This window comes from Ips typographus, linkage group LG2 (genome assembly GCF_016097725.1).
Source record: "Ips typographus isolate SLU linkage group LG2, UJ_Ityp_2.0, whole genome shotgun sequence".
In the NCBI taxonomy this organism is placed as follows: domain Eukaryota; kingdom Metazoa; phylum Arthropoda; class Insecta; order Coleoptera; family Curculionidae; genus Ips; species Ips typographus.
In genome coordinates this window covers 23,490,238-23,505,939 of record NC_138423.1, presented here as the reverse complement: position 1 = coordinate 23,505,939, position 15,702 = coordinate 23,490,238, and the positions used below count along the sequence as shown (strand labels likewise).

Sequence of the window (15,702 nt, the reverse complement as noted above, 5' to 3'; positions counted from 1 at the left end):
AATTCCTTGTTCAAGTTAAAACAGAAAGTATTTCTTATAAAATTCTGTTTTGAAACTTTGTTTAGGAGATAATTGAGTTGAGTAACGTTTAAAGACCCAACACCAACCCAACCCAACTTAAAAATTGTCTTGAAAACGGTGAAAATTGACTTAGGAAGCTTAAAAATTGTCTTTATAGTCAGTTTGCATAGTTTCCGGAAAGCTTTAGTGTTGAAAATGGAATTAGGAACCAATAAATTAGTTTTGAAACAATGAAAATTGTTTTGAGAAGCTTAAAAATTGTCTTTCTAACAAGTTTTATAATTTCCGGACAAATTGAAAGACTATATAGTATTGAAAATTGACTTGTAGATATGAAAAACTACTTTTTATGGTTTTGACAACAAATTCACACATTTAAACCTTGAAGGTTGACTTGGACACTAAAAAGTGACACCAGAAGCTTAAAATTTACATTTGAAATAAGTTCTCATAATTTGAAGACAAACTTTAATATTTTCAACTTCAAGACTTCTTTTCAAGTTTTTTTACTTTGATTTTCATTTCCTTAAAACTCTGGACAATTTTTAGTGCTTCAAAACTGCTTTCTCCAATCCAATCTTCACCAAGTTTATGGAAACTATTTTTACATTTTCTTTGTCACTATTAAATTGACTTCTAGACACCTCAGTGCTAAAAATTCGGCCTGAAAAATCGAGTTTCAAGACTATCTTCACAAAGTTTTTGACTTATCAGGACTGGATGTCAGTTTGTACCCTGTCCATAGTTTTGAACATGTCATTTCAAGCTTCTTCACTATTAAATTGACTTTTCCACTCATCGGTGCACTAAATTGGAACGTTTCTAAGAAATTCGGACTGTTTTAGTGCTTTTAAGACTGAAAAATCGTGTTTAAGACTATCTATAATAGTAAAACTTTTCAGGCTCTTGAGAAATCAAAGTAAATAAGTTTCTTGAAAGCTAATTTTTAGTCCGAAAATTTAATTTGGACTGTTTCTTTTGGAGTGTTTAATTGAATTCTAGACTTAATTCAGTCAGGAAAATTGAGCTGTACACCAACTAAAGTACTGGAAATACAGTTTTGGGCTTTCTTTAGTTTTAGTAAAGTAATTTTAAGCTAATTTTTGTCTTGATTTCCGGACTGTTTTTAGTGCTTAAAATGCAGTTTCAGACAATTCAGAATGAAATTTGAAAAACTGTATCTTCTTTAGAAATTGTTTTTTAGGAAAATTACATAATGCATGTTATCTTAGAATCTTTTGATGGGCTATCAAGTGGTAAATTATAGACATTTAAAACTGGACCACCCTGTATATTAAACGTGAAACACACACGTGAGACACTGATTAAATTATTTAATAATTCCAATCAAAGATTTTGTTTAATAAAAGCTCAAAACGTATACACTATTGGATTTTGTTTCCGTAATGCTAAGGCTAGCTGAGCACCATTTTTGGTTGCTGCTTTTTTCTGACCAATCACAAAAACTGGTTTTTAAGCAAATGCAACACACGTGTCCTGCTAATACTTGAAGTCTCAGCTTATAAACGTATCGATTTACTTTCGAAAGCAATTTAGAAATACATTTAACCACGGTCGCCTTCAGATGCAAATAAACCGTCCAAACTAGCAGAATTGCGCAAAACTTTCTCCCAACTTCGCCTTTAAATAAACAGATACCGAATTTAATTATTTGTAACAGATAAGGATATCTGTCTAAAGTTTCTGGGCACGTCAAAATCTCAACCCTCTATTTTGGGTAGTATGTCTATAGTTTTCAATTAGGAACAATAACTGAATATTAATCTGTAGTTGGCACACTATAACAATTATTAATGATTCAGTTATTTTGGCTGTTTTTAGCTATAAGATTCTGCACAACAGTAAAGATTAAGTTAAATTGGTATTCACTTATACGGAAGAGATACCGACACCAGGAGGCATCAGACAAGGTGACAGACTTAGCCCATTTCTATTCAATCTCTAATGGAGATAATTATAGAGCACGTATCATCACTAAATATGGGATACCTACGCCGATGATGCAGCTATTTTCGCGGAAACGGAGGACGATCTACAGAGACCACTACTGATCCAGAGGAACCTGCAAAACTAACAGATCGCGAGATCTTAAATATGAATAAGAAGAAGAGGAAGGTATTTACGTTCAAAATGACTTTTAATACAACTGCATATTGATTTATTCATTACACCATTTTTGATTGGTTTCCCGCACTGAAGCAAAAAAGTAACATTTTCTAAACCATAATTTGTGTAGAAAACTGAACCTAAGCACTGACTGAAAAAAAAAACTTAATAAAGCTCAAGTATTCGTTTTAATATATGTAATGTACGTGTTTTAAATACGATCCATTCAGTATAATTTGTAGGCGTGCCAGGTAAAGGCCATTAAGCCACTGTCTGTGCCTTTAGAATGTAATATTAACTCCCGCCTGCAAATCTGCTCCAATTTATATTATCTCTCCGAGGTCTATGGTTTTGCATGTAAAATACGTAAGAGGGCGCAAATTGCGTTTAGATATTTTCCTGCTAGTTTAGTGTTAAAAAATTCAAATTGGATTGCATTGCAGTGTCTGTGAAAACAAAATTGAAATTACTTTTTTTTTGGATCTTCATTATCTTTGTTGTTTTTCCATTTCCAAACTATTTGTCAAACTTCTGTTACAGTTCAGACAACGCTTTTTATCACTTTGTATATGTGAAAAATAATAATTGTTGGGCGAGTTCTATTTGGGGATATCACCATTAATAGTTATTTACATGAGCGTTTCAAAATTTTAGTATTTGCGTGGGGGCACAATTTACAGTTGAGTAGATACTGGATATCACATAAAGTACAAGGTATTCCATTTAAAAAAATAGAACTTTGATACTTTTTCTGTATTTGGGACAACCGGTACATCTTGAATATATTTTTAAAATATACCTCCAATAGGTCTATATCCATCCCAAAATCAAACTAACTTTTCTCAAACTGAACAGTTTAGTTACAATCTCGGTTACAATCTTCCGTGTCGAATAACGTGAATAACTGCAAGAAGGGCTATTAAAATAGAAACGGTCAAATTAAGGTTTCAACTCAATCAAGTACTAAAGTTATTTCAGCTTTTAATTCTACAACACTATAGGGTGGTCAAAAAAAGTTTAGAAAGACTGCAAATTGATATAATGAATCATTATAATGAATGATCAGGTGACCAAATGTCAACTGACCTCAAATCCATTTGGGCAGACTGACACTTGTCTCACTACTTCAAAGTTATTGTTTTCTTATGAACGGCTATGACATTTGCCATACGTGTATTGAATCATCCTGCTATTGATGGTAAAATAACCGGGAATATAACAAATTGTCAGTACTGGAATCATTTTATCCATGAAATTGCACAGAAGGAAAATTTGAAGTTTTAGACTGATTTTGCGTTAAAAAATGATATTTTCCTTAGAAAAAACTTTTAGAACTAGAGGTAATTTAGTAGAATTGGCGTCACTGTTCTTACTGCTTTATACTGAATCTTGACATTACGTTATACAGGGTGGTCCAGTTTTAAGTGTCAATAATTCACCATTTGATAGCTAATCAAAAAATAAGTTGACTTGCATTATGTCATTTTTCTGAAAAACGTTTCCTAAGGAAGATACAGTCCTCCAAATTTCAATTTAAAAAATCGTTTTATAGTTTAAAACTGAACATTCAAGACTTGTGAAAGTCCAAATTTGTACTGAATAGTCTAAAAACTTTTTTACTACCAGGAATGGTCTTATGATTCGCTTTCTCAGACTGCCATCCTGGTTGAGTGTCTGAAACTGGCATTCAAGAACTAAAAAAAGTCCGGAAATCAAGACAAAGATTGTATTGTGCATGAAACTCATTTTTTACTACTAAAAATAATACAAAAGTTGACTTTTAATGCTAGAAATGACTTTACTAGGACTAAAGAGAGTCCAAAAGTATATTTTCAAGACTTTAATTGGTGTACAACTGAATTTTCTGGACTGGACAACAAGTCTAGAAGTAAATTAAATTTTCGGACTATTTTATTTCTAAAAATTAGTTCTCAAGACTATTATTGTAGCATTTGGTACCAAAATTTTTTACTTTTATTACTGAAGAAACTTGACTTTTTGAAATAGTCTTAAACTCGATTTTTCAGTCTTAAAAAGCACTAAAAACAGTCTTTTCAAAAATTTCTTACAGGTGCTACAATTTATTGCACCTATGAGTGTAGAAGTGAATTTAATAGTGAAGAAGCTTGAAATAACATTTTCAAGACTATGGTCAGTGGACACACTGGCTTTTAGGCCTGATAAGTCAAAAACTTTGTAAAGATAGTCTTGAAACTCGATTTGAGGCACTGAAAACAGCCTTAAAATACTAAAAACAGTCTAGTTTATTAAGAAATACCCGAATTTTTAGCACTGAGGTGTCTAGAAGTCGATTTAAGTCTATGAAGAATGTAAAAATTGTTTTTTAAGTTTGCTATGTCAATAACTTGGTGAAGATAGTCTTGAAACTCGATTTTCCAAGCTGAAAGCAGTTTTGAAGCACTAAAAATAGTCCAGAATTCGAAGAAAATGAAAAGCAAAGTAAAAAGCACGAAAAGTTCCTTTTCAAGACAATTTTCATGAATCTAATGTCAATGTCCTGCATCTAAGACAATTTTCAAGACTAAAATATTGAAATTTGTCTTCAAATTATGAAAACTTACTTCAAATGCAAATTTTAAGCTTCTGATGTCACTTTTCATTAGTTCAGTCACATTTTGGGGTTCAAGTCAATTTTTAAGGTTTAAATGTATGAATTTGTTGTAACAAATTCTTGAAAAAGTAGTTTTTATGTCTACAAGTCAATTTTCAGTATTAAAGTCTCTCGATTTGCATGAAAACTGGTTACAAACACAATTTTTAAGCTTTTGAAATTTTTATCTTTTCTAAGTCAATTTTCAAAACTAAAGTCTTTCAGTTTGTCTGGAAACTATGAAAACTGGCTACAATAATATTTTTTAAACTTCTTAAGTGAATTTTCCGTTTCCAAGACAATTTTTAAGTTGGGTTGGGTTAGTTTTGGGTCTTTGACCGTAATAACGTGTAATAAAGTGCTTGTTCCAAATTTGATCAATATTGCTCCAACGGTCTGACAGTTATGACAATGACAACAGAAATTTGAAGGACTGTATTTTCCTTAGGACGCACTTTACAGGAAAATGACACAATGAATGTCAACTTATTTTTTAATTGGCTATGGATTGGTGAATTATTAACATTTAAAACTGGACCCTGTATATTGCAGTACGTTTCCCTTTTACTCCAAAATCGGGGTACATTTATACAGAGCGGTAATTTTAAAATTTCATTTAGGAATAAAATAGTAACTTACACTTTGCGCACCAAAAATGAGTGGTACATATGGCATGGCGGGGAGAGGGGCGCAAGTACCGGCAAAACCATTGTCCAAAAGGTGTCTTTCCAGTTCTGCGGGGTCGCCCAAGATTTTCGTTGGCACTATTGGGGCGTGGCTACCGAGTGTCTGGAAATCAGCCTTGTTGTTGAAGACGGTCAAGTGGTCTGGTAGAATACTTACTTACCTCAATATCGGTAGATGTGGAGTCTACTGGACGAGCGACGACCATCCGAACGTGAACACCACACTGACGTAGTACCGAAGCCACCTGCTCAGAACCCAAACCACGCAAATTTACGTCACCGATTTGTAGGATATGGTCTCCGCTTTGTAATCTACCGTCCTATAGAAATAGTATAATGAATTATTTGTTATGTTCAAAAAGTTTTCCGCGCAAAACTAACGAAAAACACTTTAAATAATGTATACAAGGTGTTGAACTACACCGCGTAAAATCATTTTTCTACCACACCAAAAAAGCAAGAGTGACAGTGACTTTTTCAATCTTGATTCACGTTACAGTTTTTGTCTCTAACATTTCAACACCCTGTAGCTTAGAAGTCATTTCTGACAAATGAGTATAGGATAAAAAGATCTGTATTGGTGTCCTCTGTATAGCGCTTCTGAAAGTGTATCCAGTACACCCTGTAGAAAACTGTTATTACATTCATGTTGTTTATATTGGTACATTTTTTTTTCTGACGTCATCCTAATTTAGTTCCATTTCAAAGCAAAAATGCACGGAGTGTTTGTATTCTAAAGTTGCAGTAAATGTTACAGTAGAATTGAAAAGATAAAGTACGAAATCAATCATATTTTCTTTTTATCTCCTACACATCGCCATAGACAGTCTTGATTCTCTAAGCCAACAACCTCTTTTATATGAGGCAATAAATCAACGTCAACCGTCATTCTGCTTCGTTCCAGTATTTCGATTGCTGTCTATATACACCTCTATACAGGATGATAAATTTAATTTCACCGCACTAAAACAACCGATATCCCGGTTACTTTTCCTGCATCTTAAAGTGTGGAGAGTGGAAACAGCCAATTCCAGTCGCCCTTTGAGCTCAGGCTATCGTTTCCACTAGGACCTGGAAAAACGCAATAAAACGCCTCGTTCGCTTTCCTTTTGTGTTTTCGCCATTGTTTGAAGACGCTTTATTTGTTACGGTTCCAATGTTGGTCGTGGATTAATTTCCAGTGTTCTTTTGTCACTACGATTCTTTTGTCATTCGTTATAAATGTCAGTTTGTTTTCCTTTTCGAGTGTTCCACAGTCATTGAACGTTAATCGTTTGGATGTTTGGACACCATTAAAGAGGTCATCGTGCTGTCATTGATCACAATAATTATCAAGCTAAAAAATTCGTGAAAAAAATCTACATTTATTGGATTACGCTCAAAATGACATTTGGACAGATTCTAAGAAAGTAATACATAATGGTAAATGACCGAATATTATAAAGGTTTTAGGAAAACATACGAGAATTTTACCAGAAACCAGTAACGAATACATACTAACTTAAACATTGTTTCATATAATTTAAGTTCATCATTCACTTCACTAATACTTTCCTCTAAAACTTTTCGTTTAGATACAAAAAATGTAATCTCAAAATGCCCAAATATATTCAAGTTAAAATAATATTTAAAAAATATACAAGATGTCCCTGAAACTACTGATATAAACAAAACACATATAAATCCAGAATAGTTTCATTATTTCAAAATTATTCAGAAACGTATATTTTACTAAAAATAGCTATTTAGGGTGCAGATATGATTTATAGCAGTTAAAGTTGGTTTTTCTAAATTTCGGCAATATTTGCAAGTTTTTGTGTGGTTTCACGGGATTTGTACTTATTTTACCTAATTTAAGGTCCTTTGGTATAAATATGCCCTTTGCTGTCTATTGGAACCCTCCTGGAGCAAAATAAAAAATTGCCAAAATTGCACTTTTTGCAAAAATCGCATTTTTTCAATTTTTGAGTGATTGTAACATTTTTATTTGAACCTTTATAGATTTCGGAAATCCGCCATTAGAAAGAGGATAAAAAATACTACAAAATGAGCCAAAACTGGCCTCTCTAGCTCTTCGTGTTACCGAGATATTAAATTTCAAAAAGTAGTAAAAAAAGACACCAAATACCCCCCCATTCTTTCAATTTTTTGGAAAAATTAAAAATTTTAAAGTGCTTTTTTTGTACTTATTTTACCTAATTTAAGGTCCTTTGGTATAAATATGCCCTTTGCTGTCTATTGGAACCCTCCTAGAGCAAAATAAAAAATTGCCAAAATTGCACTTTTTGCAAAAATCGCATTTTTTCAATTTTTGAGTGATTGTAACTTTTTTATTTGAACTCTTATAGATTTCGCGAATCCGCCATTAGAAAGAGGATAAAAAATACTACAAAATGAACCAAAACTGGCCTCTCTAGCTCTTCGTGTTACCGAGATATTAAATTTCAAAAAGTAGTAAAAAAAGACACCAAATACCCCCCCATTCTTTCAATTTTTTGGAAAAATTAAAAATTTTAAAGTGTTTTTTTTGTACTTATTTTACCTAATTTAAGGTCCTTTGGTATAAATATGCCCTTTGCTGTCTATTGGAACCCTCCTGGAGCAAAATAAAAAATTGCCAAAATTGCACTTTTTGCAAAAATCGCATTTTTTCAATTTTTGAATGATTGTAACTTTTTTATTTGAACTCTTATAGATTTCGCAAATCCGCCATTAGAAAGATGATAAAAAATACTACAAAATGAACCAAAACTGGCCTCTCTAGCTCTTCGTGTTACCGAGATATTAAATTTCAAAAAGTAGTAAAAAAAGACACCAAATACCCCCCATTCTTTCAATTTTTTGGAAAAATTAAAAATTTTAAAGTGTTTTTTTGTACTTATTTTACCTAATTTAAGGTCCTTTGGTATAAATATGCCCTTTGCTGTCTATTGGAACCCTCCTGGAGCAAAATAAAAAATTGCCAAAATTGCACTTTTTGCAAAAATCGCATTTTTTCAATTTTTGAATGATTGTAACTTTTTTATTTGAACTCTTATAGATTTCGCAAATCCGCCATTAGAAAGATGATAAAAAATACTACAAAATGAACCAAAACTGGCCTCTCTAGCTCTTCGTGTTACCGAGATATTAAATTTCAAAAAGTAGTAAAAAAAGACACCAAATACCCCCCCATTCTTTCAATTTTTTGGAAAAATGAAAAATTTTAAAGTGCTTTTTTTGTACTTATTTTACCTAATTTAAGGTCCTTTGGTATAAATATGCCCTTTGCTGTCTATTGGAACCCTCCTGGAGCAAAACAAAAAATTGCCAAAATTGCACTTTTTGCAAAAATCGCATTTTTTCAATTTTTGAATGATTGTAACTTTTTTATTTGAACTCTTATAGATTTCGCAAATCCACCATTAGAAAGAGGATAAAAAATACTACAAAATGAGCCAAAACTGGCCTCTCTAGCTCTTCGTGTTACCGAGATATTAAATTTCAAAAAGTAGTAAAAAAAGACACCAAATACCCCCCCATTCTTTCAATTTTTTGGAAAAATGAAAAATTTTAAAGTGCTTTTTTTGTACTTATTTTACCTAATTTAAGGTCCTTTGGTATAAATAAGCCCTTTGCTGTCTATTGGAACCCTCCTGGAGCAAAATAAAAAATTTCCAAAATTGCACTTTTTGCAAAAATCGCATTTTTTCAATTTTTGAGTGATTGTAACATTTTTATTTGAACCTTTATAGATTTCGCAAATCCTCCATTAGAAAGAGGATAAAAAATACTACAAAATGAGCCAAAACTGGCCTCACTAGCTTTTCGTGTTACCGAGATATTAAATTTCATAAAGTAGTAAAAAAAGACACCAAAAATTCTTCCAATTCTTTCAATTTTTTGGAAAAATGAAAAATTTGAGAGTGCTTATTTAACTTAATTTAAGGTTCTTTGGTCTAAATATGCTGTTAAGTTCGGGTTTTAATGAAAAAACTAAACATCTGGCAACGTGGCGCGTTAAACGTCATCAATGACGTGCATCGGCCAATTTATTGCCCCCTAATGTATATGGTATTAGTGGCTCCAAAACTGTCTTCTGATCCTTAAAACAAGTCACAGTTTTTTGCTGTTCATTTACACCAAAATATCACCAGTGTGTTTTAAACTGTCTTTTGAGTCTTGAAAGTATCACAAGAGGTTTTCAAACGGTTTTCGCAGGTCAGAAACACCAAAATGGCAAAATGGCAGTGGATTCTGATCCTTAAAAATCTCACCAGAAGTTTGAAAACAGTTTTCAGTTGCTTATTAGATTCTCAAGGTTGAGAGAAAAATTGGTTAAGTTTGAAGCCCTCTAGCCTAGCGCCCAAACGAAGAAGAAAATCCAATTTCATTGGCTATATCCAACCAACCAGTGTTGCCATATCGTTGGAAAATCCATTTTTTTCCATCATACCTATCCATCGATGTATAAAAGTCTACAAATTGGCGAGTTATTTATGAGTGACTGCTTCAAAAAAGTGAAAATGGTTGCTCTAGCAGCCAAACCGTCATTCATTCATGTTTTAATCCTATCTTCTTCTTTTTTTAAACTAAAAATGCTATCTTGAAAACCTTTTGGAGTTCAAGGAAAGCATTTTCCTGTTCTGCTTAGTAATTGTAGGTTCATTATAAAAGCTTTTCCTTGGCAACAGCCCATAATTTTTTAATATGGTAACTGCAGTTGCATATGGGTCAAATGTGTAAGGACTGGCTGTACTATAAATTAGTTATTGCTAATCGATACTTGCAAATGCAGTTTCTCAGTTGTACGTTGTTTAAATAAATAGTAGATCACACATAATAATTAATTTCACTTAAACGTAAACTGCTCTATTAACCATTAATATTCTGCACGAGCAATGGACACTCTGTATCTGGTGTACAAAATTTTCTATAGAAGTGTCATTAAGATTTTTTTTTTCTGCCCTGTATTTAGTATAAAATTACTTCTAGACTTTAATAGATTTTGATAGGAAGAAATACTTACTCTATCAGCTACTCCACCTGGTAAAATGGTTTTAACCACCACCCCTGTACTTCTACCACCAATAATGCCGAAAGCCAACCCGGAACCGTCGTTGATGAGATCAATGACTTCAACTTGCGCCCACTCGGTGTTTAACTGCAAAAAAATGTGATAAAATTTATTTTCGCTTGACATCATTGTTCATTATGATAGAAAAGTTCATAACAAACGTATCATAACAGTACGTATTATGAACTTTAATGACATTGATTTAATCAAAAATTATTTCTAGTAAAAGTACGCCAATGCCTTTACTTTTTAGACTACTAAATTGTTGACAAAATTTGGCAAAAACGCTCATTGCTACCAAATTAACAACTGTCAAACCAACTATAGGGCTGTAGGGCATAGCCAATTAAACGTTACGACATAATGTAACAAAACAATATTTTGACTAACTGTCGACATCATTCTAATTTGGTTTGATTTTTGATATACAATTCTGTATAGCAAGGTCTAACAAGTAAAATACTGGCGAATATGTTGTGGAAGGAAACTTTTCCTGACACTTTGTGAAAACTGAGTAAATGTAACAGACATCAAATAAGCATAAAAGAAAACTGAATAAAAAGAAAACCTCAAACTGTTCATATTTCATAACTTTTCGTAAAATTCTCCGAAAAGACGAAGATTAAAACTGAAACGCTCTTGCATTATAAAGGAGAGTTTTAAATTAAAAACTCTGCCAGAAACAATTTGTTGTATGGAGTTTCATATCGAATGAGGAAAATATAAATCCTTTGTAAAAAGATACAGAGGCTTTTGAAAAAAGTGGGTAAACATAAATACACCCATTTTGTATAGGCAGCAACTTGAAAGCAATGGCAAACTTTATTTCCATTCATGTCCTATTTTCACCCTTTTCTTTCCGAAATAACTTTTCCGAGCGGTCGCTATACACAAAATGGCCGTACTGAAACTATCTATCTGTACCGTATTTACTTTGCAAAATTTGGAGAAAAAAAAGTTACTGTTTTAACTTTTACTGATAAATAAACAATGGAAATATTAAGTGATCGAATCAATTTTTAATAACTAATTCTTAAATCTATAAGTATTAAATATTATGCATACCACCATTTCTCTTTTCGGATTACATCAATCCAATGTCTCATGTTTTCTCGTGAATCTTTGCCTTTCTGGAAATGTTGGCCAACTTCCGTTCCATCCGTATAAAATATCTGAAAATTGAAACGGTTTACCTATGAATGTTTGCCTATCATTAATGTATACATTAAAATTGAGAGGTTGTTGAGATCAGAACGGCAAAAAGCAACAAAAGTTGTTTTGCATCACACACACCAGTCGAAGGATTATACTGTAAATATTTTGGCTAGTCGGAGGTTAACCGGGACAGGCTAAAATTAGCCCTAATTGCTTGTGTAAGTGACGGATGCAATCTCGATATTGAGCTATATAAGAACGATTTTCCGTATAATTGGTCAATGTAATGTGTCTATTATACCTATAATTTAGACTGTTTAGATTTTATAGACAAATAATAAAAAAAGCAGGTCAAAATATTATAAACCTAGTCACCGTGTACGCTGTCAAAGTGTAATTTTCTTATTTTCAGTCAGAATTACTTCCAAACGTTTTTCAGTTTTGTTGTAGGGCAAAAATGGCATATCTAAACCTTTTTCCGTAAAAAAATTAGGGTTTACCTGCTTGAGAATAAATCAGTCTGATATAGTGATGGAAAGTATGGTTACTTTTAAGGACTTGGACCAATTAGTTACTTTAGGTTTTAAGACTCGTTACTTTAGACTCGTTACTTCGGACCCGTTAGTCACTTCCATTAAATTACACTTCAGGCCGATATTATTCTTGAAGAGAAGAACAGATTTGGATAACATTTTTATGATTAATAAAACAAAGGTAATAAAGAAATGGCAATATGATTTTTAATTTTTAAAATTATTTATTACCTACTTGTTTTATCTTGTGTCGGTTTTAACTTGTAACGACTATGACGAGATATACACCTACTAAAGATTTATAAATTGGACTCATGAAATCTAACGAGTCTTTTTTTGAATTAAGACTCGTTACTTTCAAGTCCCATTTAGTAACGATTACTTTGTAACCGTTAGTTACTTATTTTACATCACTAGTCTGATATAGTTAAAGAAAAGCATTCCTAGTTAGTAAGTTAAAACTACTTTCAATTTTTATATTTATTTTTTTTTATTGGATTTCAAAATGCTTTTTGGTTCACCCGGTATAGCGTTTACAGCAAAAACGTCAAATAAGTCAATAGTAAGTAATGAAGACAATTAAATCTGAATGTGACAGTTCCCAATTTAAATACAATTCATAATTGGCGTTTCAATGATAAGACATATTCTCCATCTGGTGATCAGTTTTGAAACAAGTTTTGGGCATTCCAGCTGTCATTTCTCCGTTTGTTTTCGTTGATTTTGGTTAGGAATTAAGCACACTGAGATTTCATATAAGTATAAGGTGACAGTGTCATATTATTTATAATGTTAATGTTCTAATCTTAACTTGAAACGCCGATTGCAGCATATCAATTGTTAAAATGGGTCAGTGTGTCAAAACAAATGATGTGACGTCATTCGACAGTTGGTCACATTACCACAATATGAGTAAAACTGAGAACTGTCAAATTACGTCTCATCCGCTTCAGCACACTGACACATGTCACTTCGTATTTGTTCTTATTATGCATAGATAATTGTGCAGTTTTTATACATATGTTATTATTTAATTAATTAGATCTATCCAGCCAGATATAATGATAATAGAAATACCTGTAATATTTATAATCCTGACATTTTTTATTGCATGCGGTATTCGACAACTGTCACACGTGACCTTACATTTTATTTGTGTTCACCTAAATGTGTAGTAACTAAACCTAAAAAAAAATTTTATTTTAAATTCAGATTTACTTGATAGAAAGTATAATAATCTAACAAAACCGCCGGTGTAAATGAACAACAAAACCCATCTGGTCTCAATATTCTCCCTATAGAAATTCCATAGTGGCATAAGGTCGAAAATTCCAAAATGCTTAATGGAGATGAGGATGGCCCATTATTGCTTAATAACCTTATCACTAATTAACGATGAGCATCGGACCGGTCAGCGAAAGCGAACAAAAGCGTTCTGCATCCTCATTCCGGAAAAACGCCAATTCATCGATCGGAAAATGGCACACATATTCCTTTTTGTCGGAAAAACGAAATTGTGCCTTGCTATCTGGCGCTTTTCTCATTATCGAATGATTGTATCAGCGTAATTTTTTAATCGGAACTTTTATTACCAGTCCCAACGGGATACTTTCTACAACATGTAATAACAATGACTTTTGTGTCAAAATAGCATTCGTTTGCTCTAAACCACAGAATACTTTTGGTAATATCATATCCACAAAATGTCGTCTCGTGACAAGTCATAATTCGTCTGTTTTTAGATACAATTATATTTTATTTTTAATGTCTCTTGTGAAATGTGGATGTCCTTTCAGAAGATACATTTCTGATCCCACAAACCAGCCTGTATATTAAGAAACAGCGCTATGGATTTTTGTTGTGGCCGCCTATATGGTATTTATAATAAACTATACCTATAGCTATGTCATGATTTATGATTTCACACAAAAACATTTGAAAAGTCTGATGCTAAGTGCTTTTTGGCGTGCAGTTCTCTTAGTAATTGTACACAAAATTGAATATAAATTAACTTTCAAGTTTATACAAGATGTCTCAGATAAAAGTAACTTCGGAAACGGAGAGAGACACAAATTTTACTTAAATGGAAAAAAAAGTTGCAGTATTCTGGTTCTAACCAATTATAAATAGTTATTTGCGCAACTAGGGAGGAAAGTGCAACTTCAAAGTTCAAGGGTGCAAAAAGCAGTTTACTCCAGAGCTGCGCTTCTAATTTTTTCTACGACCAATGTTATGTTTTATCACAGGTTTTATGAAAAAAAGTAGCAAACAACATAAATACCTGGCTGAAAAAGAAGGTGTTTACTAAAAATATGTCAATTTGTCCAGAAAGTGACAAACTCTTGTCTTTAGAAAGTGTGACTTTTTTACTTTTTAGGAAAATACTTTCAGTCTCTCTGGTGGCACTTTCACTCCCTAGGTAGTGAAAGTTTCATCACTCAAATTCGGGAGGAAAATTTTAGTTTCTATAGGGGTCTTAGAAAAAATATCCACTTAGCGTAGCTAGTGTCATAGCTACTTAACTCTTTCAAAACTTTCTTAATTATTTGTTATAATAACATATCTGCCTTATTCTAAAGTTGTATTTATTCGAAAAATTTTTTAGTTCTTGCGTTTTGAAAACCCTATAAACTTTAATAGTCTTCAGCACTTGTTTGCATGGTACCAAAATTGTATTTCGTACCGGTCGGTATACTTTAATCTGGGACACCCATACAAATTCACAGCAGGTAAAATGTAATCAAACCACCCGCCTGCGTTTTTCATTTAACAATGGCCCTTAGAGCTTGATCGTTTATACCTGACAAACAAATCAACAAAGAAGAAGAAAAACACCTGTGCTCAATATACTATATGCTTACCATAAGAGCCGTGTATTAAAGCCGCTCAACTACGAGCCACCTATTTACCATATGCACCCAATTAATTTGAACCAATCAAAATGTTTATGGGCAATAAATAAAGCGAGCAATAGAAAAAAATAATGAAAAAATGTTTATTATACATGTGAGCGCCGTGAGGCGTCGCGACGTCATCGACCGAGCCCGTTTTCGCGAACGCGGAACGAAAACTAAAATTTCCCGGCTGCGGCGTCGGAAAAGCAATTTCTTGACGCGTGCGCTTTAAAGGGAAATTGTAGGTTATTTGAACGATGTTACTGGAACTTTATTTTGTACAAGGGCGGAAGTTTCGATCGGGCAAGTGTGATATTAACAAACTAGATAATCTATCCGAAAAAAGAATGAATAAGAAATAGTAAACATCGGTGAAAGGTCTGTGGGTAGTCAGCAGTAATTATTGAAAAATGTAAGGTCAAAGCAGATAACAATTTTTCAGTCAAAAGTAGGTAGCTGTAATTGGTCGACTTCATCTCACGCTTACAGCTTCCTTTGATTGGTCGATTTAAAAACTCACGCTTAATATAGGTATACCTATATTCTTCTCGTAACATAAAATAGAGAAGGGTTTATCAGTTTGCTTTAGTTGATTGAAAGCTTCTTTTTTGTTAGATAT

At 32.7% G+C, this 15,702-nt stretch overlaps 1 protein-coding gene across 8 annotated transcripts in view; it reads right to left on the bottom strand.

Moving 5' to 3' along the window:
* The window catches only part of LOC145724359 (multiple PDZ domain protein-like), a 93,873-nt gene extending 78,605 nt beyond the window's left edge, over positions 1 to 15,268 (bottom strand). For 6 of the 8 annotated variants that reach the window (XM_081972574.1, XM_081972576.1, XM_081972578.1 and 3 more), the window contains exons 1-5: positions 15,051 to 15,265; positions 11,567 to 11,673; positions 10,454 to 10,588; positions 5,607 to 5,765; positions 5,399 to 5,548 (exon numbers count right to left, since the gene is read on the bottom strand). In XM_081972574.1, coding sequence (XP_081828700.1) covers positions 5,399 to 5,548; positions 5,607 to 5,765; positions 10,454 to 10,588; positions 11,567 to 11,572 — 450 coding nt within the window. In that variant the 5' untranslated portion in view covers positions 11,573 to 11,673; positions 15,051 to 15,265. Of the gene's footprint in view, positions 1 to 5,398; positions 5,549 to 5,606; positions 5,766 to 10,453; positions 10,589 to 11,566; positions 11,674 to 11,725; positions 11,825 to 15,050 lie in introns of those variants that run through there. The other 2 variants (XM_081972580.1, XM_081972575.1) reach the window with 2 other exon arrangements.
* Positions 15,269 to 15,702: the final 434 nt, after the last annotated feature.